This window comes from Natrix helvetica, assembly GCF_964273705.1.
Source record: "Natrix helvetica genome assembly, chromosome: 4".
Lineage (NCBI taxonomy): Eukaryota > Metazoa > Chordata > Lepidosauria > Squamata > Natricidae > Natrix > Natrix helvetica.
In genome coordinates, this window is record NC_138550.1 from 145,629,247 (window position 1) to 145,656,455 (window position 27,209).

General features: G+C 39.4%; 1 protein-coding gene across 4 annotated transcripts; it reads right to left on the reverse strand.

Annotated features, from left to right (window-relative positions):
- Positions 1-258: 258 nt before the first annotated feature.
- On the reverse strand, positions 259-21,866 carry ANKRD46 (ankyrin repeat domain 46). 4 transcript variants are annotated; one of them, XM_081950157.1, is made up of 7 exons: positions 21,646-21,673; positions 17,189-17,259; positions 15,426-15,550; positions 14,009-14,349; positions 10,321-10,479; positions 10,081-10,179; positions 259-2,152 (listed from the first exon to the last, which is right to left on the reverse strand). In XM_081950157.1, the coding sequence occupies exons 4-7, from the start codon at positions 14,317-14,319 to the stop codon at positions 1,936-1,938; spliced, it is 786 nt and encodes a 261-aa protein (XP_081806283.1). In that variant the 5' UTR covers positions 14,320-14,349; positions 15,426-15,550; positions 17,189-17,259; positions 21,646-21,673; the 3' UTR covers positions 259-1,935. The 4 variants fall into 4 exon arrangements, with proteins under 4 accessions (XP_081806283.1, XP_081806284.1, XP_081806281.1 ...); XM_081950158.1 differs by lacking the exon at positions 15,426-15,550 and having other exon boundaries at positions 21,646-21,866; XM_081950155.1 differs by lacking the exon at positions 15,426-15,550 and having other exon boundaries at positions 21,549-21,794.
- Positions 21,867-27,209: the final 5,343 nt, after the last annotated feature.

The window sequence follows — 27,209 nt, forward strand, 5'->3', positions numbered from 1 at the left end:
TATGGACCAAATAAGTTAAATTAATATTATTGAGAAATTACTATGCATTCCTTCTGAATGAAACTGGCTATATTAATATTTAATTATGTTTTCTTAAAATGAATCGTAATAAGCAATCATAATTACTGTTATTTGATGTTGAGAGATAAGAAATCTGTAATGGATCTGTACAAAAAAGGGGCCATGAAGAACTAGATTTTATTATTTGCTTTCTTGAGTTTTCTTGATTTAAAACTGTATCATAAATAGAAACATACATGTAGTTTATACAAGTTTATTTGGAATACCTTGGCATGCTTGGAATACAATTAATAATTATGCAGTGTAAAATAGAAAAGAAATAACATAACATGAAAGTTTACTTTTTACAAAAAGACACCCCAAGGCTATAATTCTTCTAATAGTTTATATCTTATTTCTGCTGCATTCACTTCTGAGTAGTTCATTTGTTCTTGTTTGTAGTCTTGAATTTGCTGTTTATTATTTTAAACAAAATCCTATGAACTTCAAAAAAAGAAATGCTAAATTGAAAATCCACATGTCCTTAAAAAGTTAAAACTTTGGCTTGATTGTGTTTAGGATATTTTGTTAACATTAAAAAAGATTCTAAAACTGGGGTACAAATAGTCTATTTCCAATGTTTCCTCCAATGTTAAGTGAACTACAAAATATATTACAAAACATTTTACATAGAAGACTACACCTTACCACAAAATTATATTTCATTAGAATGAGGATGAAGAACTTAGTGTGAGATAAACAAATCAATCCCTTGCTTCAATTTCTAAATTTTAAACATGGTTTATTAATTACTTATTTGGATATATAAGAAGAGAGGTCAGCAATCATTTTCTCTCTTGCTTGGATATAAATAGAACTCGATGAGACAGTGTATGCTCCAGCACATCTGGATCCATTTTCAGAATTTTCAGTTCAGCAAAAAACCAGACATTACTTCCTGCACCACTAAGTGCCTGAACCATCAATCTTAGTTAGATAATCTTAGCGAGGTTATTAACGAGATCCTATATTTAGGTATATTATTAATTTACTTCAAAGTAGAGTTTTAAGTTAGGTCTCATTTTACATATACAACAATACATATGTTAAGAGATTAGGACACTGAATTCATTGCAATTCAATTACTTGGAAAATTAGCTTATAGGTTTATAAACAGGGCAAAATAAACCTTTCCATGATCATGCCACAAGTTTACACAATACCTCTATTTAAATTTTCAAGTCATTAAGATCATTTTTGCTTACTTCTAAAGAAAAGAATTCTCCCCAAACAAAAGAAAAATTCCTAAAATGTTTTATTTAGTTATTAAAACTGTAAGTATTGATATTTCCCAATTCATTTGGATTAACTAAATATTGGTCTTGTTCCAAAGAAATGACAAACTCTTAATATTTCAAGTGGAAATTATGGAAGTGTAAAAATCCTCAAGTGCTGCTTCTTGAAAAGTATGATATATGCTTTCTTTACCAAAGAAATATAAATTAGTTTATTTTTTCTGCAGGAAATTCCTTGTAATTATAGAAAACGGCCACTTTTAAAGACCCACAGTGTAAGTCCTGATTTTATAACAATTTTTAGAGACAGTCTAACAAATTGGTCTCCTGATCATAAACATCTGCGTATCAAGGAAAAGCTTTCAATCACTTCTTTATATTGCCATATTTTATCAGCAGAGACTACAACTAATGATAATCCAAGAAATGTTAGATGCAGTTGATGAGTACTTTAACTCAGTAATGTAGCTACGACTAGTGCATCCTTATTTTTGTAAGGGGTTCTTCACAATGAGGGGGGTGGGGGGGGTGCGGCGGCATTATGTGTCTAAACCTTGCATGCAGCTACCAATGTATGCCCCACAGAGAACAAAGTAAGACATTGCAAATAGTAGTAAGACACTATTAATTTACACTGCCTTTAATGCAGCAACTCAGGCTGGTTTTCCACAAAAGGGAGCACTCCACTAACATAGTATGCAATTCCAAGAGACAGCAAAGCAATGACAACAAGCAAAAGCAGCACTCGCCAAAAGCCCAGGTCCTCTACGAATTCTTGCCAGGTTGTTCGGAAGCTGGACAAAACACCTTCCCCTTGTTGCAGGTTGGGGTTGAGGAGAGAGTGGCTTTCCATGGCACTGTGAAAATAGAAGTAAAAAGATCCCTGAAGGCAGAATTCGGACACCAAACATTAACCCTGACCTACTTATAGCAGAAACAGAGGAAGAAGATAATAGGGCTACCATTATATACTAATAGAAGAAAATAATAGAGCTACCATTAAGATTAGAACACCTAGGCTTCCTCAAAACTCTTTTTTTCTGTGTTTTGCCAGCATTATAAAAGTTTCAATGCTATTTCCAGCAGTAAAGCATGTTATACAAGAATTCAGTTTATTTAACTAGAAATACATTACCGTTTTTTTCAGAGTATAAGACACACCTTTTTCCCCCCTAAAAGAGGGTGAGAATTTGGGTGTGTCTTATACACTGAATGTAACCCCACCCACCCTTTGGCCTCTGCCTCCTAGTAATTTACCTCCTTGCAGCAAACGGGGAAAATGGGGCTTGAGGAGGCTGCAATAGGCTATAGCAATCCCTGCAGCCTGAAACAGCTGATGATCGGGAGGAGGCTTAAACTGAAAGTGAAACTTGCTGTTTGCTCCAAGAGGCAAATTGCTGGGAGACAGAGGCAGATTTTTTTTTCTTGTGCTAATCAGGCTGTTTGCTGCAAGAAGGTAAGTCTATAAATGCCTATAGAATGTTCAATTATTAGACTTATTTTTAAAGACTTCTTTGTTATGATCTAGACAGCTTAACAAAATGAATAAGCTTTTTAAAATAAATGCTTGATCCGAAGAGGCCCAGTGCTATTGTATCTTCTTTTAAATAGCAGAGAATAAGTATACTTCCAGAAAGCACATCAATTTTAACAGCATTTCTACAATTATAGTCCGAAATGTAACACTACAAACAGTGTATATTGTCTGTACTGTTTGCTGTTTGTTGCAAGGAGGCAAATTGCTGGGGGGCAGAAGCAGATTTTCCCCCTTGTTTTCCTCCCCAAAAGCTAGGTGTGTCTTATACTTCGGAGCATCTTATACTCCGGAGCATCTTATACTCCAAAAAATACGGTGTTATTTGGACTACTCCAAATTGCACCATGCCACAAACCCCAAACATATACCCAGTTTTTTTGCTCTATCACATAGACCAGTGTGTTTCAACCTTAGCAACTTTAAAATAGGTGCATGTTAACTCCCAGAATTCCCCAGCTGGCTAATGTACTTTACTGGCCTCTTAGGAGGGAGACATAACTAATATATTTTAAAAGTTTCTGGGCTGTTTGTACAGCTAAAATAACTACAAAACAGAAAAAAGCCAGTGCTATAGTCCCAAATCCATTAAAAAATAATTCCAAAATGAAGGAACATCCCAATTCTTAATACTCTTTTAATGCATAAAAAGAAAAGAGGGGAAGGGTCTTCAGGTCTAGGTAAAAGAAAATAGAAATATATGTGAACAAAACATGTATGCGTAGAACTGATGTCTATAAATGAGCCACCACTGAACAAGCCATATCTTGTACTGCCGACCATAAAATTGTATCTGCCACACTCCAATTGCGCATAGGGCCGTGATGGTGAACCTATGGCATGCATGCCTGAAGTGGCACGTGGAGCCCTGTCGCCTGGCATGTGTGGCGTCGCCCGTTCCTCTCCCGGGTTTCTGTTGCGCATGCATATGCGACAATCAGCTGGCCTTTATGCATGGGGCAGTGCCGGAAACCAGAAGAGCTGGTCTTCTGTTTTCTGGTGCAAGCATGCGTGCCGGCCAGCTGATTGGTGCGTGAACATGCGTGGCAGTAACTGGAAGTACCTTTTCTGGTGCGTGTATACCCCCTGGGCAGCTCCTCTTCCTGGTCGCTGCCCAGATGAGCATGCGCGTATGCACTCCCTTTTCGGCACTTGGTGACGAAAAGGTTCGCCATCACTGGCATAGGGCTTTGACAGCTCCCTATATGTAAACAGAAGTAATCCATCAAATAATCCAACTTTAGGCTTTAATGATCAAAACGAGCACTTTGAACTGGGCTCGGTTGTAGAAGGCACACAGCTCATTTAATATAATATTGGATTGACATGTTAGGAATGCTAAGCTACCGCAAGCATCTGGATAGCTACAATTTGCAAAGCAAGAAACGTCCAAACATTTTTTCAAATTAAATCCATATGGAATGTATTATAATTCTCTAGCCTGAGTGTTTCCAAGGCACAGCAACTAAAGTAAAATCTTTCATCCGTAGATTGACTCACAACTGCCCTAGACTGAGAAAAGGTAGTCTTGTTACTGTAGCTTTCCCAACAGCATCAAGTCCAGGCTTATCCCCAAGTTACAAATTGGAAAGTGGAACTCCATTCAAAGTTGACGGTACACCACCAAATAGTTAATCAATTTGTCTTATTTGGATTAAGTTTCAATTAATTAATCTTCATCTACTCTAAAACTGTCTCCAAACATTTGTGATCTTTGGCAAAAACAAGAATTGTGAACCATTTATATATTCATTGTCTTCAGGGTTCTTTAGCAACAGCATTCTAGAGGTTAAATAGTCCAGGGGCAAAATATGCCATCCAGGGGTGGGCTTCAAAAATTTCAGCAATGGGTTCTCTGCCCGGTTGCTGGGTGAGCGGGGCCAGCCAGGGGTGGGACTGAACCGGCCATAACGTTAGTCTCCTGAACCCAGGCGAACCCGTAGCAGCCTACCCCTAATGTCACCCCCCAAATCCTGAACTAACACTAAGTTATCTGTACTAAGTTTTTCTGACCAGAAATGACCCCAATGAATGCTAGTAGTGTTTTTAGTCCCAATCCAGTGAGATCAACATTGCTATAATCAATATCAAAGGCTACTGCAAATTGCCCATCAGGAGAGGCCACGTTATCCCTAACAAAGCTATCCTGCTCCCAAGCTAAAAGCTAGGGAAGGTGTTTCTCCAATAATCAATAATTTCCAAAATGATATGGATTGAACATTCTCTCATGCTCTCCAGAATCTTTCCTAAGAATAGACTGCCCAAATTTGATTAGTTCTCCACCAGTACATATCTCTGCATTTCTAAGATCAACAAGCATCACCTCTTTCCTCATTAGCCACTTTTAAAGGTACAGATAACGACTTGCCTCCAAAAGTTGTAGGTGCTCCAACACTGGAGATTTTTAAGAGACTGGAGAAACGTTTGTCTGAAATGGTATAGGGTTTTCTGCTTCAGCAGGGGGTTGGACTAGAAGACCTCCAAGGTCCCTTCCAATTCTGTTATTCTGTTAGTTCTGACAGGAATCACTGCCTCTTGAAAATTCTGTATTTGAATGGGAATTATCTGCCCAGGCCTGGTTTTTATATGAATAAAAATATAAAAGAACCCCAGAATGACCATCATTCAGACTTCAATAAGACTAAATGATGGTGGTCATTCTGAGGTTCTTTTTAAGTTTTTACTCTTTTATTCCGTATGCTTTTATCTTTGTTGTTATTTATGTTTGATGTATTTATATTGCAATATGGTTTTAATTCTTATTTTGGATGTACGCCAGCAAGAGTCACTTTTTGTGACAGAGATATACAGCGTGGGTGGGTGGGTGGGTGGGTGTGTAGGAATATATTTATTGCTTGTTAAACAATTTGGCAGAGTGCTACTTTTGTGTCTTTTATTTAAATAATATTTATTTTTAAAAAATTAAAAGGACACCTGAACATTAGGGAAGGATCCCAAAAAATTAACTGAGAATGCAGCAATGGGTCTGCAGCAGAGCATAATAAATTCTACTCCCACCTCCAGTGTGAAAGCTGACCTTGAGCAAGTCACTCCCACTCATCCCAACCCTTCTCATAGGACTATTGTTGTGGGGAAAATAGGAGGAAGGATAGCAGGTATATTAATTGCCTTGAGTTATTTATAAAAAAAAATAAAAGGCAGGCTTTAAAAATAAATAAATTGGAAGGCGTTATCACCAGAGATAATATGCATAAAGTACATGCCATTTCCCAAACTTCTTACTTTAGTTTTTAATACAGTATTTTCTTCCCTATAAAGCTGTTTGTAACTGCAGAACCCATTGTTCATTCTTGTGAGAACAGAAATAAGGAGGGAGCTTTTTTATATAAAATAGAGAAGTATCCATTGGTGCATGACAGAAAAAATGGTTAAGACTCAGACAGTTAATCTATAACCACTATAGAGGTTAAATGAAGGTATAATATAATCTAAGCGGAAAGGTTATGTGGCTGTTGAAAACAAAGTGGGCTCTTTTTTTTTTTTAAAAAAAAAAGGAAAACTGAGTTGCAGAAACTACTTGTATTATTGTTGCAACCGAAGTGACCTCCAAATACTATTTGGAGGGAATAGGACTGGAATATCAGCTACTTTGAAAACATATGGAAGTGGCTAAACATTTCTAATAGTCTTTCTGCTGGTAAGAAAAACCTCTTTTTTTAATGTTACCAACATAGATGTTGTTTTTAGTTGCAGACCTCTCCAAGGATATGTACAAAAGCAGAAAACATCTTCAGGGTTGAAATATAACTATCTTCAAGAATAACAACTGGGCACAAAGCTTCAACAGCTATTATTTGAATTAGAGAAATAAAGGGACTTAATTTGATGGAGGAAGAAAAAAATAGGGAGGAAAATAGTATCAGGCAAAGAAGGTCTCCTGTAAGAATTTGTTTTTATTACAACTTCAACTGAAGCATACAAATTTGTCTGATTCTTAGATACAAGAACTGCTGACTGACAAGGTTCTATAGAAAAAGATACTTAAAATACTTTAACCTGATTTATAGGGAAATTGGAAACCATTATTGTTTAGATTCCTTCAGCAGAATAAGATATTTTTCCACTGGTAAGTTACATAGCAAACCTAAGCTTAGTTTTACAGGCAATTTTTTTTAAAAAAAATACACTTTCATTAGGTAAAGGTTTCCCATCTCCAGTTGAATCTGACTCTAGGACACAGGTGTCAATCTCGCGGCATCACATTGCTGTCACGTGATGTATCACAATGTTTTCCTTTCAAGGAGCTGGGGTGGGCATGGCATGCCTGGGACGGTCTGGCCCATGAGCCGCCAGTTTGACAGCCCTGCTCTAGAGGATGGTGCTCGTCTCCATTTCTTAGCTGAGGGAGCCAGAATTGCCTGAAGACATTTTTCATGATCATGTGGCCAGCAGGACTATACGCCAAGGCACACAGAACTCTTTTTATCTTTCCCACCTGTGGGAACCTTTCCCAGTGGTACCTTTTTATCTACTCGCATGGGTGTGCTTTTGAACTGCTAAGTGGGCAGGAGCTGGGACAGGTAATGGGAGCTTGCCTTTCATTAGGTACATGTTATTAGCAGTAGCAGTAGCACTTAGACTTATATACCGCTTCACAGTGTTTTATAGCTGTCTCTAAGTGGTTTACAGAGTCAGCAGATTTCCCCCAACAATCTAGGTCCTCATTTTACTGACTTTGGAAGGATGGAAGGCTGAGTCAACCTTGAGCCGGTTGAGATTCGAACTGCTGGCAATCGGCAATCAGCAGAACTAGCCTGCAATGCTGTATTCTAACTACCGCACCACCACTTACAAGCAAACATTCAATTAGAATTGCAACCACAATTGGGACCAGAATCTCAGTTGTTGAATAAAGTGACTTATTGAGGCGTCATGAGATTGCTCAACAACTGCAATCCCCGCACTCCCAATTGCAGTATTTATGAATCGTCGAATGGACAGAAATCCAGGTAAAGAATGTAGGATGACTTAAGGGGGTGAGAGAGTCCTTGGGTCTCCCCCTGCGAGTTGGAGGAGGGGCTGTGGACAAATCTCTCTGCCACTCAAGGGCTGAAAATCCTTGAGTGAATTTTCAGCTTCAGAGCACAGAGACTATAACACCCCTTAGGTCTCCCTTACCTTACCCGGCTGTCTTTCTGCGCTTCCTGAATTCTGGCATTTCTGCAGGATTTTCAGCCTCTCAGAAGAGACACAAGTCTCTGTGTTCTGAAGTTGAAAATCCTTTGTGACTGAAAACCCTGTTTGGTTTTTGGCAAGGGTCTTTTTAGCCAGCCCCCAGAAAGACTAAAGTCTAAAGTCTTTTTGGCAGGCAGCAGCAGCTCGCAATCTTCCCTGCTGGCTTCCCTATTAGCTTGCTGGGGAAGCCAGCAGGGAAGAAAGCAAATGGCAATCATATGACCGTGGGGCACTTGGCAACCAGTCATAAGTGCAAATAGATTGCCAAGTGCCCAGATCACAATCTTGTGAACACAGAGTCTACCACAGCTGTAACTTTGGGCACACATCCCTTCATTCAGAACTATTGTACTTTCAAATGTCATTGAATGACCGGTCATATGTTGAAGACTATTTGTGTGGGAAAAAGAAATTACATTCAGTTTCTAGTTGAGAGAATTTTGAAAAAAGATTTACGAAAAAAACTTAAGGAAAAAGAAAACCCCATCAATAATTCTCTGTTGCTATTTTATAGAATAAAAGAAACGGGTTGTGTTTTATTGAAATGGCTAAGACTTAAATAATGACTTAAAAATACTGTCTCATTCCACAAAGCAACATAACATTTCTTGTAATGAAGTGACAAATAGAGAAAGAAAAAAGCTTAATAAAAATATACATATGTATGCATTTATTTGTTACATTTATAACCCTCAGAATCAACTCCCAAACTGGAATTGTAAGTAAGTACAAATGCTGACTGGTTAAGCCACACAGAAAGAAATTTACAAAGACAGTAGTTTTATCACAGTTAATTCTTAATGCAAAAAAATGAATTCATCCAAACCAATCTTGATTTATCATCTGCCTGAATATTTTATTTGGCAATACAACGCTTAGTATACTACAAGGGTGGGCAGTCTACAGGCTGTGGTTCCTAGGTCCCTGCATGCAGTCCTACAGAATTTCAACATCAAAACATTCAAGAAACAGTCATGCAATTTCCTCCCATTTCTAGTGGAAAAGAAAATGAATTAATTTAAGCTTTGATATAGGCTTAGCCCTCCTAAAAAAAAATCCTGAAAATCTAGGGGGAGGGGACCTTGAAAATGTTGATCCTACCCACAAACATTTTCCGTCTTTTATTACTCTAGGCCAGTGTTTCTCAAACTTGGCGACTTTAAGTCCTGTGGACTTAAGTCCTGTGGACTTCAACTCCCAGAATCCCCCAGCCAGCATAGCTGGCTGGGGAATTCTGGGAGTTGAAGTCCACAGGACTTAAAGTCGCCAAGTTTGAGAAACACTGCTCTAGGCCTTGGCCACCCAAGAATTCAGACAGAAAATAAGAGGTAACCTTCCAGGCAAAAAGAAAAAAAAGTTTCATAATAGGATAATGCTAAATTCTAAAATAATGAAACTACAGACTTGTAAACTTGAACCAGGTCCCCCAACTTCCCAAAATAACAATACTGAAAGAGAAAAGAAACTGAAAACAATCTTGCCCTTGTTTTCACCCTGTCTTATCTTTTTCAGAATGAAGATCCAACCATTTGTATGTTCCAACTTGTTTTGTTTAAATAGGAATCATTAAGATAGGTATATCTACCTATGTCCAAAGCAAGGGAGATGGGGCTGTGAACTTTCAGTTCAAGTGCCAGAAGCAACAGCTCTTTTCTTTGCTATCTATCTAAGAATGCTTAACTACATAGCATGCAGCTGTCAGAAAGCTGTAAGTACAACTTCTACCTACTCCTCAAGGTCTCACAGTGTATTTGCAGAGGCATAGCTTCCTTTAAAATAGCAGAGGATTTTTATGAGTCATGTGATGTACTCTGGGAAACCCATAGCTTTTGTATGAAAAAACTAGCCCCCAAGTTGCATTTTGAGCTAGAGCACTTCAGAAAGCAGACTGGAGCTCAGTGGCTTCTCTTTTCAAACAATCTACAATTTCAAATAATCTCAAGGAGAAAGAAAAACTAGAACCTTCCCTCCAGCGTTGAGTTTTCTATGTGTAAGTACTTATTAATTGTACAAAGGACTGTCGAGTCATATTTCAAGTCAAAGACAATGACTTACTCCAAATATGCAATTTGAGCTGAGTCCTGAAGTTCATTGGCCATGTGACAGTCCAACTTCTTTAGAACTCTTTCCAATGAAGAGTCTAAACATCTCCAACTACAAAATTTGGGAGAAAAATGTCACATAATAAGCCCTGACCTTTTCCACTATGCAGAATAAGCTCCACATAAGACAATTTTTCCAATGATGTTTAGCCAGTAAAACAGAAACAAAACAATGGGGGGAGGGAGGGCAAACCTTTCACTTTCAGCGGTCTGCATTGTTTCCAGCTTTGAGTGTGCTCCTCGGTTGAATCCTTTCACTTCCTGCTCTTCCAAAGATTCAAGCAATCGAATCACATCTTTATTTACTCCTCTTCGTTTTGCCAGGACAAGAGGTGTTGCCCCTTGATGATTGCTATGTAAAGTGGAAAAAGGAAAAAAATAGTAACAGAACAGTTTCTATCTGAAAAACATATGCATATCAATTGTATGGGGGGGAAATGTTTATCTTAGTTTATTGGAAACCGTACCTCATTACTTTTCATCCACAACTCTGAAAGTGCTTGAAGTAATAGGGGCGTAATTGCAGACAATAACAGCATGATAATAATCTGGTTGAATTTGCATTAAATTGCATTATACCTGAAGTCAAGCACTTTGATCTAACAGTTACTCTGACTTTACTTCCTGTGTTACAAGGATGTTATATTCTTCTGGATTTTAAAACAAAAGGTAATTTAATTAAGAGTCCTTTGAAAAGAAAGCTGCTGATAAATTGCTGGATCTCTCCCACAAATTGATAGAAGTTGCTTTCTTTCAATGAAAAGCTGAAGATCTCTAGTAATAATACAAACATGTAAATAAATCTAGCTATTCTATTAAGCAGAATTGATTAACTAGAGGTAGAAATACCTGAATCTTACATATGTTTCAATTGCATCAGATTTAAAGGGCAAGAGTATGTGTAAAATGATTAGATTTTGTAGATTATTATATTACAGTAACAGGTAATCTCTACCCAGAAATACAACAATATTTGGAATGATATAATTTACTTCTGAAATTTCTTAATTCTTTGTACATGAATTGGTCAAAAGAGAACTTGTGAAACTGAAATTAGAACTTTATTTTCTCTATATTATGGTTTAAGAATTCAAAAACAGCAGATATTTGGAAGATATTGCCTTATTTGATCACGTCTAATTATTTTTACAAATAAGTCAAGGCAGTCAACAGTCAACACACCCTATTTTCCCTGAAATCTCAGAATCGACATTATAAATAGCTATTTCTTTTTTAAAAAACCCTACAGGTATTCCAAAACTATAATTTCTTTTAACATGATCCTTAAATTATAATTAACCAAATAGCTCTGTTTACAATCCTTTACAATATTAGCATAACTTCCATTCTTGTTCACTGAAGCAGGAAAAAGCCAATGTTATGTTACAGTTGCTACAGGGAAGCCACTTTGACAGCCTACTAAGGTTCCACCTATTATTGCAGTTTTAAAGTCAGTCTTCTGCCATTATAGGCTGTCTTGACTTAGCAACCATACCTGAGACACAACTGTACCAGAAGTGGCATTCACTTACCTTCCTTACCGGTTCGCAAATGTGACCACCCATGCGCTCAGCCTTCTGTGCATGTGCTTTGGCTAAAAATGTGCCTAAATAAGATGCCTTAGAGCCAGGGCGGGTGGGCGAGGCCACACACAATTTCTGCTAACGGTTCAGGCGAACCGGTCCAAACCAGCGGAATACCACCTCTGAACTGTATTTACTTCAGCTTTAATTTGCTTTACGATCTGCAAAGATCCTAAATACAAGGATTGGTTGTAAATAGCAGTAACACTAAGACTTATAATACACTTCACAGGGCTTTCCAGCTCTCTCTAAGCAGTTTACAGAGTCAATGTGTTGCCCTGAACAATCTGGCTCCTCATTTTACTGACCTCGGAAGGATGGAAGGCTGAGTCAAACTTGAGCCAGTGAGAACTGAACTGCTGGCAGTTGGCAGAATTAGCCTGCAATACTGCATTCTAACCACTGCGCCACCATGGCTCATAAATTTTTTATCACCATCGTAACTGCAAATGGTCACTCTACAAAGTAGTCACTAAACTTTCTACTCTTTCTTAAAACTTTGGTGCTTGTTTCTAAAATAGAAATGCTAAGGCTTTTTTTTACATATACAAAGCACTACAGGCAGTCTTCGGTTAATAACCGCTCTCACCAACTGTTTGAATTTGCCCTGGCGCTGAACCAATGGTACTTTTGATCAGTCCTTGGAGTTCCAGTCATTGCAGTGTCTCTGTGGTCACGATCCAGGTGCTCAGCACCCGGCTCGCAATTACAACACTGCCACTTCCTGCAGTCAAATGGTCGCCATTTGCAATCTTCTTTGTTGGCTTCCAACAAGCCAACTCAGTAAGGAAGTCAGCAAGAGGCTGCAAATGGCAACCAAGTGATGCTGCAACTCTTAACTGAAGACTACCTGTACTATAGTGAATAATTAAGATGCATAGTTGGCTTTTTAGTTTCATTCCTTATTGAAGCATTTTTGTTCTTTTGAATTTGAGACAACAGAAAGAAAAGGGGGAAATAAAAGCAACTTTTAAGAAAGCACTATTCAGAGCTAAATTGGCTGGCTTTATTTACACTTAAATAAAATCGGTAATCGGTTTATTTTAAATTCAAGTGTAAAATCACATTCAAGCTTTAACATTTGTACTTTCCACCTTCTTCAATGTTTATTTGCTATTTAGATGGTAAACAAGGCAGTCCCAGCAGGATTTTTTTTTTCATATGGCGATAACAGTTGCAGCATTGATTCCTCTTTGAAACTTCTGCTCCATTATCAAGAAGTCATTCCCAAGTTAATTATGACAACCATTGCAAAATTCAGATAAGCATATGCTATCTCATAAGTTTCTCTTCTTTTGACACAACTTAGTCATCACCTCCAAGCAAAATACTGTAACTCAAATATAAAAATAAAGAACAGAGGCTTAGCGTCAATCATTTAAGAACAATGGTTAAGTTTCAAACCACTAGGATATATGAACAGAGAGGTCAAAGAACAAACAATTCTGGTATCATTGTTAATTGTGTTTGTCAAACAGCTATTTATCCAGTACACTAAGTGCTTTTGTCTGGACAACTGCATATGACAGATGCTAGGAGCCTGGTAGAGTGAATATACAACATTTCAGAGAAAGATTGATTCATACATTCTGAGAGCTGGTTGGGTGAGGACTGAAAAATAATGAAACAGAAAGGACGTCTTGAACCAGTTCTGTTTACAACTGGAATAAATACACATTTATTTCAAGTTATTAAAAGAGGTCAATTATTTTGAGGTATCTCCATGTCAGGGGTTGGCATCAGAACAATGTCATGTACGCACTCGCTTTGGAGGAACCAACGCAAGTGTCCTCAAAACGTTGCTGGACTGCAACATCAATCCTCATCACTATTGGCCATGCTGGATAAAACTGAAAAGATTAAATGTTTGGCAGCTATACTGTAATTGAAGCAGCCTGGATAGTGCTGGAAATGTTCACTGCTTGCTGGTTTTTTCATAGCTCCAGTGTAACATGATATAAACTCATTTTTTTATAGAATGTTTGTCACAAGAACACACTTTCAAGAAGAGTTACAAATAATTTCTATGCTGACAGTATCCCGCCCGACCTGAAGGAATCATAGTGGTTAAGTGCTACCCCAAAAATACAACAGAAAAGTCATCAAACGTATTTTGTCTTTCTATTCATAGTAAAAGTAGCATGTAGAGTGGGTCAAAGATGCTTTTGTCAAAAGCTTCCACAATCCTGAATCTTTGATGAATAAGGATTAAGAAAGCTGAAATATATTCTCAGGAGCGATTTAAAGTGTTAATAGACAAGACTGATTTTTAGGCATACGGTAGAGAGATAACCTTACCAAATATCTATCTTGAGTCCATTGGAGACGAGGAATTGAATGGTATCAACATGTCCACACAGATGAAGTGCTGTGTTACCTTGGTAATCTGTGGCCAAAAGATCACCCCCAAATTTGTGCAACAACTGAGCAATATCAACGTTTCCTCGAGCTGCTGCTAAGTGAAGACCTGTTCGGCCACGGTTGTCCCGGATGTTTGGGTCAAAGCCGCTCTCCAATAGCCTTTTTGAATAGTTAAAATCTCCATCAATGCAAGCTTGTAGCAGAGGCACATTTGTTTGGGAAGAATCATTTACAAACACGTAAGACATGACTGAATGGGAAATGTAGCCAACCTGCAGCTGAAAATGAAATGGAAGAAATTGCGAGCTTTTGTTAATAAGAATAATGTCAAAGTTTTAAACAATTGTTTTTTTAAAAAATAAGAAAAGCTATTGTTTAAATGCAAGATCCAAAAGTTGAATAGTATACATATGATGCTCCGCATTATTTTCGGAACAGAAAATATTTTTTGTACTTTTGATGGTATTACATTTGTGATTCTCTCATTTTTGGGAATTTAATTTTGGCCACTATAGTGATGATTGCAAGGCATTCTCCAGAATATTGTACTTTGAGCCCCAGGCTTACACTATAAATAATATACAGATTCCTGAAAAAAGAGAGAAGAAATATACTTTTCTTCAATTGTCAAAAAACATTAGACTATGTACAGTGCTCAAAATTTTGTGAACCCTTTTGAATGTTCAATGTTTCTGCACAATTCTTTAATCATTTTCCTCAATAAATATACAATTTTAATCTATATGTTTAATTGGGTTTTTATATAATTTTAGGAATTGTGTGAAGAACAGATCATACTTAAGGTCATAGTTATGCAGAATAACTAAAAATTCAAAAGGGTTCACAAATTTTTAAGCACCATTGTACCAGGCTGTTTCAAGTTAACTTAATGATAATACAAATGAGAAATGCGTGTATTTGCTATTAATAACACAATTCTTAATGGGATTAATACCTCAGGGAATTGCTTCTTATTTACATCAGAAATCGTTAATTCAGGCAGTGGAGTTGATTAGCAGGTGCTAAAAAGATAAGTCGTCTTGGTATGCATCTCATCAGACTTGCCAAAATAACTGCTGCTGCATTTTCCATTGAACATTTTTTATTTACATAAATAATTTCATTCAACTAAAAAAACCAATGAGTGATCAGGAAAACAAAAGCAAAAATCTAAGATTTGATTTACACCTCCTCTTTCATTTTCAAAAGGAGCTTATGTGACAATCTGCAGAAACTAGCAACAGCTGTGGTTGGCAGGATGCACTTATGATCTCTCTTAAGCAAACAGCAGCTGAGGAAGATACGGTTTAAAGTAAAAGGAAACCTGGCACTACAGTGTGATAAGGACACCCACCGTCTGAGTTTATGAGCTTCACAATAAAGTTCCCAAGTTTTCTTGGAGATTTCGTGCTATTATTGGATGGCTGTTTGCCTTTCGCCATCATCAGAGTGAACCCTGCATATTGTTATCTTTCATTCCTATGAGAGGTAATAAACCGTGGTCGGAGTATTTATTTAGTTGTTGCCTAGCAGAAAGCCCAGGACCGTGCTGAGAATGCTGATTAAGGTCAATATGCTGCTTCTTTTTCCTGAAGAGGTTTTTTTTTTTTTCCTAGTTGTGGCTGGATATAAAAGCTTTGTCTTTATCCTTGCCTAGCAAAAGCTAACGCCAAGATATGCCTTGCCTATCTTTTCTGCTATTTGGAGAAGGGCTGGAGGATGAAGGAGTTACTATAATTTATGGCTTGGTTTGAAAATGATGCCAAAAACTGCAAAATCCTGCCAGGATTTTTAACTATATATGTTAATTGTTCTGGTTTTCTAGGTCAGCCAGATAAAAGGGGAAAAGCTTCAACACCTTGGTCTAGGGAAGCTTTAAAATATGATTTCTTCAACCAGGAGAAACAGCTGCAATTTGCAGAAAAGCTGCCATTTATATAAGAATTAAAAGTATTTGGTGACCCTGATTCATTAAGTGAATATCATTTCTCTACTCAAAACTTTTCTGTCTGCACCTTACCACTGAAGCGAAGAAATGACTTTTCTTAACATTAGAATAAAGCGATTAAACCAGTGGTTGGGATTCAAATTTTTTAACTACCTGTTCTGTAGGCATGGCTTGGTGGGCATGGCATGGCTTGGTAGGCGTGGCATGGTTTGGTGGGTGTGGCATGGCTTGGTGAGCGTGGCAGGGGAAGGATAATGTAAAATCTCCATTCCCACCCCACTCCAGGGGAAAGTTACTTCAAAATTTCCATTTCCTCCCGATCAGCTGGGACTTGGGAGGCAGAGAATAGAGGGGGGGGGGGGCAGTCAGAATAGGTATTTACCGGTTCTCTGAACTACTCAAAATTTCCACTACCGGTTCTCTAAAACTGGTCATAACCTGCTGAATCCCACCTCTGGATTAAACACTATTCCAGCTTTTTAAAATTTCACAGAGCTCTGCATTTCATATCTTGTACCAACATAAACCAACATAAACTCAACCTTTTTGAATTAGCTACTTTGCATAGGACATTAAACTAAGAAGAACTGTGAGTACATTTTTAGAATATATTAATTGAAATACGTCACAACTTTCATTTTTGCTATTTGTATTTGGAAACAATTCCTTATCTAATGTAACTACCTTCTTTTTAACAGCATTAACAGAAGTTAAGTAGCACTAACAGGACCTAAGAAATTTATAGAGCTTGAGCTCCCTCTAGAGGCCTTTATTGCTGTCATGTCAATTCCATCTACTAATATAATATGAGAGAACAATAAAAAGGTAATAAAGACTGCCTTAATTTCCAATTTCCACTATGGAATTTTGGTGAACTGTAGAGTTACCTAATATCTCAGTGGAAGAAACTTGGGCTTCTTTCATCATCCTCATCAATATGTTACAGCTGAAAAAGTCACCCCAGCTTTTCTAGCCACTATAAACTAAACTTTCAAATGCTTCTATTATCTAAAGAGGAACAGCCACTCTTTCAGAGCTCACAAATCCACACTGGTTGCAAAAAACAACAACAATTGTTAATCACTTTAAAATCACCACTTTAAAACCATTGTCAAGTAGGAAAATCTTTATTAAGCTACAGGTTGCAGTAAAAAATGTTAAAATCTTGCCTTCAGCAGGTGCAAAATATGGTCAAAAACTGTTAAATCTGCTCTGACCCACTTTACAGTCCAGTGCACATCTATAACAGAAAAGAAAAATCTTGTTAAATATATTCAGTTTTCTGATACTATTGCAATGTATTAAATTAACTAAAAAACCAACCAACTTTTTCATTCCCTTCAACCAGGTTGCTTGCAGCAGTATGTCACCAATCAACTAAAAAAATCAGTTTTCACTTTACTTATGTAAAGTCTGCATAAGCAATACTGTGAAGCTTGCAATCAGTGCAGTATTCCACTTGTAATAAGGAACTAATCATTTAGTTTGACATGGATAGCTATAATTCATTTGCTAAATAAATAAATAAAATGGAGAAGCTCAAATTATTCTAAGATCAAATCAATTTTCGATTCACCTTTCTCATCATACAATGCTTTCAAATGCCACCCTTGTAATATAAATAGCACATGTTTCAATGCAATAGCATATGGATGGATCTAGATTCCTTCTATTTTCTTTAACTTCACTGCCTTGTGAAAGTGATTTCTCTATTCTTGCTGCTCTGTTCTTGTTAACCTTTCCTCAAAAGGTGAAGCAGTGGGAAAGAGCTCCTGTGGGTAATTTGCAGCTCAAAACCAAATGGAACAACAATTTACATAGGACCAGACATAACAAGGAGACTGAAGCATCCAAGATTGTTTGCTGGGCCAGATAGACAGGCCCCTCCTTTGGAAACTGGAGGTCAGATAAGATAAACTGCTAACTGATAAGTCACAAGTTGTCTGGTATATTTATTATTATTTTATTGAAGGGACTCAACATTATTCCCCTACATCTGCCCATTACACTTACTTGATAGCCAATCTTGGTTTCTAGCTATTACAATGGGAGTGTTTGTCTGGGTGACATTTTGGGTTCGCAAGCTTCAAATGCACAATTCTGCATGATGGTACAAGCTTATTTGTTTACTTACTTTCAATATCTATATGCTGCCTGCTGTCCAAAGCTGTAGATGGCTTATAATAAACAATTTAACCCTTTCCTTCAAATACATATAAAAACAAAATTATAAATAAGTCATATGTGCTGCAGATCCCACCTGCATATTATATAAAAACACCCTCCCTCTGTGCAAGATGGAAGAAAAAAGATTTTTCAAGTTTCCTAAAGCACATGAAGGATGAAGCAAACTGAAGTGATAAGACAAGGCAATTCAAAAATGAGGACAGTGGTAGAAAAAACACAACTCCAAGTTCCCATCAGATAATAATCCCACAGGGATGGGATTTGGGAGAATTGACCCAATGACAGGTAGGTTGGAGAGGTAGGTAAATGCCAGAGAAGAGGTATTCTCTCAGGTAACCAGGACCAGAGCCATGTAGGGCCTTAAAAGGTGATAGCCAGCACCTTGAATTATACCAGGAAACTCACTGGCAATTAACAAAACTTTCAAAGCAAAGAGGTCACCTTTGATGTTCCTTGATCTGCCCAAAAGGGTGAGATCTCCAGATCTTGATAATCCTCCATACCCTGGATCAGCAGTTCCACTGCATCCCTCGTTTAGCACTGAGACACATTGCTGAATGTCATCCCTACACATTGATGGTATTAGACTGTTTACTGACAAATTACCTCTCCCAGAATTTTATGTAAAAATAAAATAAGTGTTAAAAATAAGTGGAGAGTGGACCCTATCCACTTCCTCAGGTCTCACAGACTGAAAATAATCCCATATGATATCCCAAGAGAAAACCAATTCATGGATACTCTCTAACTAGAGTCTAACTCTGACCAATTGTAAGCGGCTTTGTCCACTAACATCGTGAAAATTTCTCACAGCGATCTTTAGATAATCCTGATTACTCTTTGCTAAAAGGGAAAGGGTTGCCTTAAATAGGGCTGCTGGGTGGCATTCAGCCAACATAATAAGCAAAAAAACATTTTTTTTTTGTAACCCAAATCTCCATTACGTAAGCTTGAGGATGACTTCATACCAATCAGGCTCAAGACTAATCTTTGTCCAGCAGTACTCTAATCATTTTCTCCGCCACTTCATTAACTAGAGCAGATCAGTACACAGGGAGGCCACTCCAGTGCAATCCAGTCCAAAACCTTGGATATCCAATTATTCCAAACCACAAATTCAGCCAAATGTCCTGCCAAGAGATCTCTGAAAACCCATTAAATCTATTAGAAACTTGAGAGAGGCCAATTTACTAGGTCCCCCTTACTGTGGAGTAGGGTGCTATGCCAAATTCCACAGCAATCAGAATAATCTGTCCAGGACAAGCAGATTACAATATACAATCCTCCACTTTCAGATCACACCTTGTCTTCCACAAAACACAGATCTGGTGTGTGATTTTCATATGCACTGAGCTCACAATAAGTTGGATCTGCTCCATGATTGTCATGGCTGCTGTGAACTGAGTTGCTCCAAACTCCTCGTCAAGGCGAATCATGTAGAATTCTTCCAGGACTAATAAGTTGGGAAACGCCATTGCTACTAGGCAATCAGGTTAAACAGTCTTGGCAGGGCTGCCATGTGTAACAGGATGATTTACTTATTTATTAGATATATATGCCACCCATCTTGCTGTCTGAGGCAGCAATAAACTAGAACACCCAACTTGCCCAGCCGCACAAATAAGACCTCAAATCAGGCTATTTCTGGTCTTGCCTCTCTAGAAAGCAACAGAGTTTTGTGGTTGCCAACAGCTAGCCTCCTCTTCCCCCGCCCACCAGAACCTGAGTGGGCAAATTTCCATGAGAACGTCCCTACTTCTCCCACTGAAGTCTCAATAATACATTAATATTAATTGTGTAGTTCTAAAATATTTTAAATAAGAATGATTAAAGACAAAAGTAGAATTAGCTGTCCTGTCTGATGTTTTAGAAAAAGCTCTAATAAGAAAGATTTCTGGTGTATGTTTAGTATTTATTTTGTGAATCCATTTTACTATTACTTCTACTGTGCATCACATTCCTCCCTCCCAGAACTCAAAAAGATCAAACATTCATTAACCAAAATAGCTGATGATTTCTACATATTTCAACATAACATTGTGTTGTTATTATAAGATGTAGCTCCCAATGAATGAAGGGATTGCTACTGAAGAATGGAAGACGTTATGGTGGATATAGAAGATATATTGCAAACCATCCAAATGAATATTCTATGTTCACAACAAATATTCCTCTGATGAGCTTATGGTCAATAAAATAATTATTTGCCTCTTTTACTATGTTAGCATAGTATATTTAAATATAACCCTAACTCAACCAATATGGTTGCTAGGGAAAGTGCAAATAGAGTAAAATTACTACCTCCAAATATTCTAGATGATTTCACAGTTTTGAACATTAGAAATTTATAGTTTTCTTGTCATTTCTACCTGAATGCATGGAGGCTTTATATTGCTTGAGTGATATTTATGATTGTATAACTCAATGTTGCAGAAGTCACATATTTTAGAGAACTTATAAACAAGAGAAATGTAGTGATTAACAAAACTTCTGGTAAGATAAGAACGAGTTTTGTAGACTTCCCAAATTAACAGGGGAATTTTGAGGAATCCATGTTAATACATCTGGAGGTTGTATTAACTGGGACTTGGGTTCAATTGTTGTAAAACGAAACCCAATAAATATTGGTATCCACAGTAAAAGTAATGAAAATATACATCTATCTTTAGTTTCTACATTCCTGTGTTTGAATGAGCAGTTATTTAAAGTATAATCAAACATAACAGCAGTGAAATACGAATTGAAGCAGACAGAAAAAAATACAAACACATTTGTAAACAAACACATTTAACACACACACACACCCTGAAGTTTTCCTGAGAATCCTTTTTTAAATGAATGAGCAAAAATAAGTAAGTTGTAGCAATTTCTCATCAACAGGGTCTTTATGACGGCAATATTATTATGCATTTGAATCTACTAACTCCAGCTGAGATTATTTACAAGATCGCCTGAAGCTCATGATGAAGGGGGGGGGGGGGAGGATTTTTATAAACAGCTTGCCGAACTACAACTCCCAGCAGCCTCAGCCAACTTGGGCGTGGGTGGTCGAGGCTGGGATTTGTAGTTCGGCGTTGATTGAAAGGTCATGAAGCTCCCCAACCAGTGAAATGTAACCAATTGCTAAACCCGGTTCGATATTGATATTTATATATTTCTTGGTGTTAAAAGAGCGAGGGAGTCGCCGAGAACATTTCTGAAAGGAGTATTAGTATTTCCAACCTGCAAGCAGGATATTATTATTATTATTATTTCGTTCTAAGCACGACCCTCGCTTGTCAGAAAAACGTATCCAGGCAGTCTCGCAGGCTGTGAAACCAAATGGCGGCTGAGTTTTTCTACCTGGCGTTCCCATGCCTCGCTAAACCACCAGCACCGGCTCCCTCTCCAAGAACTCCCTCTTCCCCGTCCGCCTCCTCAGAGCAAACCCGCATCTAACCGGGCAAACGCAGCGGAGGGGGAAGACTCGTGTCGCCCAACTCGAGTCCCCAAACCGGACAAAGGCTTGTTTCCCCCCACGAAGGCGATTCCGCGGCGCCTCTCCCCACTTTCCTCAGCGACGGTCGCTTCGGCGCTCCCGAAAAACCAGGCCCCGCTTTAGAGCCAAGCCAGACTATGCGAAGCTTCCCCGCACCTCCCGACCCGGCACTTCCGGTTCCTGGTCGCAGCCTTCATGCGCGTGAGTGGCGGGAGAGCGTGGAACTGGGCGTCGGAACGCACGGATTCGTTGCGGGAAAGGAAATGGGGTAGTGGTTTGCGTGGCTTGTTGAAGAAGCTATCACGGGCCGAGAGGTTTCATGGCAGGGACATTCAATAATGAACGGATTGGGTGCCACCGACGTAACGCCACACCGAACGCCATCACTTTGCTAAACAAATGATTCTCTCACCACCGTCAAACCATTCACTAAGGCTGCACTGCTGTTACTATTAACCTTCTCACCGTTCCTCTCACCCGTCTCCTCCCACTCATGACTGCAGGACTGTAACTTTGTTGCTTGTATCCTTACGATCTATATTGATATTGTTTCCTGATTGCTTACTTGTACCCTATGGCTATCATTAAGTGTTGTACCTTATGATTCCTGACGAATGTATCTTGCCTTTTTATGCACCCTGAGAGCATCTGCACCAAAGACAAATTCCTTGTCTGTCCAATCACACTTGGCTAATAAAGAATTCTATTATTCTATTCTATTCTATTCTATTCTACTCTACTCTACTCTACTCTACTCTACTCTACTCTACTCCACTCCACTCCACTCCACTCCACTCCACTCCACTCCACTCCACTCCTCCCCTCCCCTCCCCCCTACCCTACCCTACCCTACCCTACCCTACCCTACCCTACCCTACCCTACCCTACTCTACTCTACTCTACTCCACTCCACTCCACTCCACTCCACTCCACTCCACGTCGGTGTTGACACTTTGATTGCGTTGACTTTGTGTGCCATCAAGCCGTTTTCGACTCCTGGCGACCACATGCAGTAGACGAGATTGTCTCCGTGATGGTCTTCCCTAAGAGCACTCATCTCCACCAGGAGTCCATCCACCTTGCTGCTGATCATCATCCCGTTTCCTTCCTTTCTACGTTTTTCCCAGCATTAGAGCCTCCCCCCTCCCCCAAATAGCTGGGTCTTTACATAAGGGGCCTGAAGTAGGATCGTTTGAGCCTGGTGATTATTGGGGAGCTCAATTGAGAACTCTGGATTCTGTGTGTAAAAAAGTAAGTGTAAAAAAAGGCTCCCACCCCAGCCTCCCCAAAAGAGGTGTGGGATTGACTTCTTTTGGTCCAGATTTGCTTTTCTTTTTTGTTTGTATGTTTGAAAAAGACTTATTATAAAGAGAGGCAACCCCGAAAAAAGCAGCTTATTTCTCAGCCACTATTTTTTTTTTTGCTCCCCCTCCCCTCCCGCTGGCAAGTCTTGGGCATTTAATAGCGAAGGCTTGATGGAGCTTCGTCAAGGGACCGTTGCTGTGCCTCCCAACACTCACTCCTCAACCCCTTTGGGCTTCTGCGGCGCTCTATCCAGGCAGCGAAGAGGCGATGCAAGTGGCGCCACCTGCAGGTCGCTTGATACGGGAACCTACCGAGATTCTGCACTAAAGCAAGAAATTGCTGCCGTTAGATGGCAGAGAAGCCACGAGCCCGGTGGCGTTTTAAATAAGACTTCCTACGCTGTAAAACCCAAATCGAAGATGGAGGCTAGGCTATAAAGTGACTTGAATGTACATCTGAATGCCTCCTGGATGTTCTCAAAGGAAGAAGCTCTTGGGAAGGAATCTGATTTTAAAGTATCAGGTCCTTGCCCCCTTGGCATATGAATCCGTGGGGGATTCCCCGTGGGGACATCCATATTTCATGCATCCATCTGCACACAAATGGCACGAACAGCCTGCAGTATTTGCATGTTTGTGTGTGATGAGGTTGAAGGAAGTTTAACACCCACCCCTCTCCTAGAAGAATGAAATATCCTGGGAAATATTGAAAAGGCAGAATATTATATTTCCCTGGATCAGAAATGGCGAAACATGTTTTTAGGTAGGAAACAGACTCACTCTTAATAACGCCCACCTTTGTCAATGGGCCACTAAAAATGCCCGAGACAGTCTATTCTACATAACAAAGATCTCCCCCTTCTACTCCAGGGTAATGGGATTAAGGCATGATAGTATTAGCCCTTTACCCATCTCACCACAGGGCACCTGGGCAGAAGCAATGCTCAACCAAATGTGGACTCACAGCCTAGTGAGCTGCCCCTGCATGGCCCCGTGGGAGTCTGACAAAGGCCAGAGAGGGCATAACCAGGAACTTTCAGCATTTTACTCTCTTCTTCACCCAACATCTGGAAGCATGTGATCCCCCTTTTCTGTTCAGGAACTCAAGCCAGGAAATCCTGTCTGCCATTAAACCATCTTTCCAAGCAGCCTCCATGTTTCCAGTGTCTTTTGGCCCACTTGGAACTGAATCCAGAAGGGTGTCTCTTCCAACACAATAATTGTCATTTTGTTCTATACATTGACTTCTATATAGCGTGACTGCTGCTTTCCCATGTCTGCTGACAGTCTTGAAACCTGAGATTTACGTTGCTGTATTTATTTCCTGATTCCAGCAGTCAGCTTCATTTTAGCCCTTCAAATCTATTACCACTGGAGTTGGTGGATCAATCACTTGTCCTAAAAGTCTATGGTGTAAATCTTGTCTCTATGTTACCTTAGCATATGTTCTTGAAATTAAAGGGTTTTTTTTGAGGAAAAATACTGAAAAGCGACTGGAAAAAAGTCTTTCGGATGTTGAAAAAAATGCATATACTGTACATGTAGACCTAAGTATGCTTTTGGCAAATGTCTATGGAGATTCTCGGTCATCCAGGTCATGGTTGTCCCAAAGGTCCTTTTTCAAGAGGCAACTGGACTTTCTGTTTTTTCTTTGAAGGCATTTCGCTTCTCATCCAAGAACTTGCTCAGCTTCTGAAGAGCTGAAGAAGCTTCTTGGATGAGAAGCGAAACATCTTCAAAGAAAAACAGAAAGTCCAGTTGCCTCTTGAAGAAGCACCTTTTTGGCAGTGATTTTGCTGTATTTTTTTGTTGTTGTGAATGCCAAGCATATCCTTCTTTTCTCCCCATTTGTCCTCCTTTCCGATTGTCTGTCTTGTCAGGCTTGGAAGCCATCTTTTACAGTAGGCCCCAAGCCTGTCACATATTCTAGTGTGGGAAACTGGGAGGGGGGATTGCATGGAGCATGAGAGCTGTGTAGTCAAAATAACATTCTTTCTCAGAAAGTCAAGGTCATTTTGTCTTGGCACCTGGAGGGGCGTGGCTGGGAGGAATCTCTTTGTGGGACAGTGACTGATTGGACCCTGTGATGGACATGTGGGTGCTGGAGCAAGGGCTTGAACTTTCAACTGGGTGGGGAAAACCTGGAAGCTTTCAGATTCGGGTTTTCCCAGATGTGCCAACATGGCTCTTCTAATAAATTGGAATTTTGAGGAACCTCTAGCCTTGGGCTTTTATTTTATGGAGGATGCTATTTGGAACCCTGACATGTATCTTCCTTTGTGTGTTCAGTTACACGATAACTCTAGAGTTATCAGATGAGCTGTTAGGGATGTAGCCCTAGGCTTGGCTTGGCAATGTATATAAGCTATGATTACTGTACTGTTACTTTAAATGCTTAAGAGATGTAATTGGTTTATTACCTCAAGCAGCCATAAGAGGGAGCCAGAATGGCTGTTAGCTCTCTGTTTTGTTAGACGTTGATCGGTGTATTTTGAGGTATTGTGGTTTACTACTGTTTAGCTATACTTTGTGCGTTACTATTTTAATAACTGAATCGTGTATGATGTGGACTGTTAACTGGACTCTGAATACCTCTATATTTCTACATAGTAAACTACATTTTTATACTATTCAGTGTCTCTGTATGCTGGTTTGTGCGTGTTATTCCATATCACTCTCATTACGCTTCTCTGCATACTCACTCTCCCAACGGGGAGCTTAATTACTTACATGAGCGACTCAGGAAAAAGTATTCCTTGAGTTCCTTAAGACAACTGGAACTGGAGTTTCTGTCACTAAGCTATGCAGTTACAAAGCGCAACACGATCACATTGTTTAATGACCGCAATATCTGCAGTCCCATTGCTCTCATTAAACAAGGATCATGGTTGTAAAGTGCCAATTTTAACAACCAAAGCAGGGAATAAATGGTTGTATCAGATGAGGGGGGGAACAAAGAGGTGCGCAAGTGGCAGGGGAGCCATGGGGCAAGCATGGTGGGGCTTGGAGTGACTATGAGAGAGTGAGTGAGAGAGGGTTGTATTGCAGCACGTTTGGTCAGTTTCTCCCTGCCCTGTAGAACCTGTTGTGGCCCAGCAGAGCTGGCAGCAGATTCGGACAGTGAGGAGGTTGGGGAGGAACATGGGCCAGTCCTGGAGTCTGGAGAAGGCTCTGATGAGGGCTCTGCGTGGGAGGCAGAGATGGGGCCAGGGCCATCTGATAGTTATCGGCTACCTTTGAAGTCAGACATCAGTGAGGCAGACTAACAGCTGGAGCCTGTTCCCAGTGTGCGCATGTGCAGAGTTGCCAGGTGAAGGGAATAGCTAAGGAACAAGGGTTGACTTGGGAGTAAAGCCACAGGTGGACGGCGAATGGCCGCTCCCATAGGGAATAAAAGAGGAGCGAAAGGGGAGTGGAGTTTGCAGGAGAGAATTAGTTTGCTTAACTGTTTCATGATTCTTCGAGACTCCTTGCCACATTTTGCAGATGTCGGCCTGGCAGCTCTCCAAGCCAGATAAGGTCTGTGACTGTAAATTCACCCTTGAAAGACTTTGCTGGATGTGAATGAGAGGAATTCACAGTAATTTAATAAAATGTGGTTTTTTTTCACGACATAAGAGTCTGCTTCATGGTTTGGGGAAACCTAGAGCAGAACAAAACCCTTTACTTGAATGATTGCAATCTATGCTCTGCAAACATCTATTATAATCCATATATACTCTTGGAAGTATTTCATGTAACTTTTAAGGAAGGGGTCCCCAACCCCTGGGCCAGGACACACTACTGGGCCGCAGCCCATTCAGAACCAAGCTATGAAAGTGGTGGCCAAGCGTGTGTGCGCAGCTCCATTTCTTCGAGTGGTGAGCACACGTACTCGTGCATGAAGCTCAATTTGCATGAGCGGTGGGTGTGCACGCCCGCTGCTTGTGCAAATGGAGTTGTGTGTGCTGATGCATGCGCATACCACTGACACAGAATCATTCCCTCTCCCCCCACTCCACCCCGCCAGTCCACCAAGCCAGAAAGATTGGGGACTGCTGTTCTAAGACAACACAATTTTCTTAAGACACAATGTGATTTCTGGACCATTTTGAAGGCATTCAGCATATTAGAAATGTGCTTCTTTTAAAAAATACATTTTACATTTTCAGAATAGTTATCACAGTGTACCTCCCATATAACATTGCTATTTGAAAACGCTTCACGAAAATACTTCCTTAG

Excerpts from the sequence above, each read along its gene's own strand:
- ANKRD46 (XM_081950155.1), bottom strand. Across the intron at positions 10,480-14,008 it reads GGACTCAAGATAGATATTTG|CAATCATCAAGGGGCAACAC; the intron begins GTAAGGTTATCT and ends CACTTTACATAG. Across the intron at positions 2,153-10,080 it reads GCTCAAATTGCATATTTGGA|TGCCATGGAAAGCCACTCTC; the intron begins GTAAGTCATTGT and ends CTATTTTCACAG.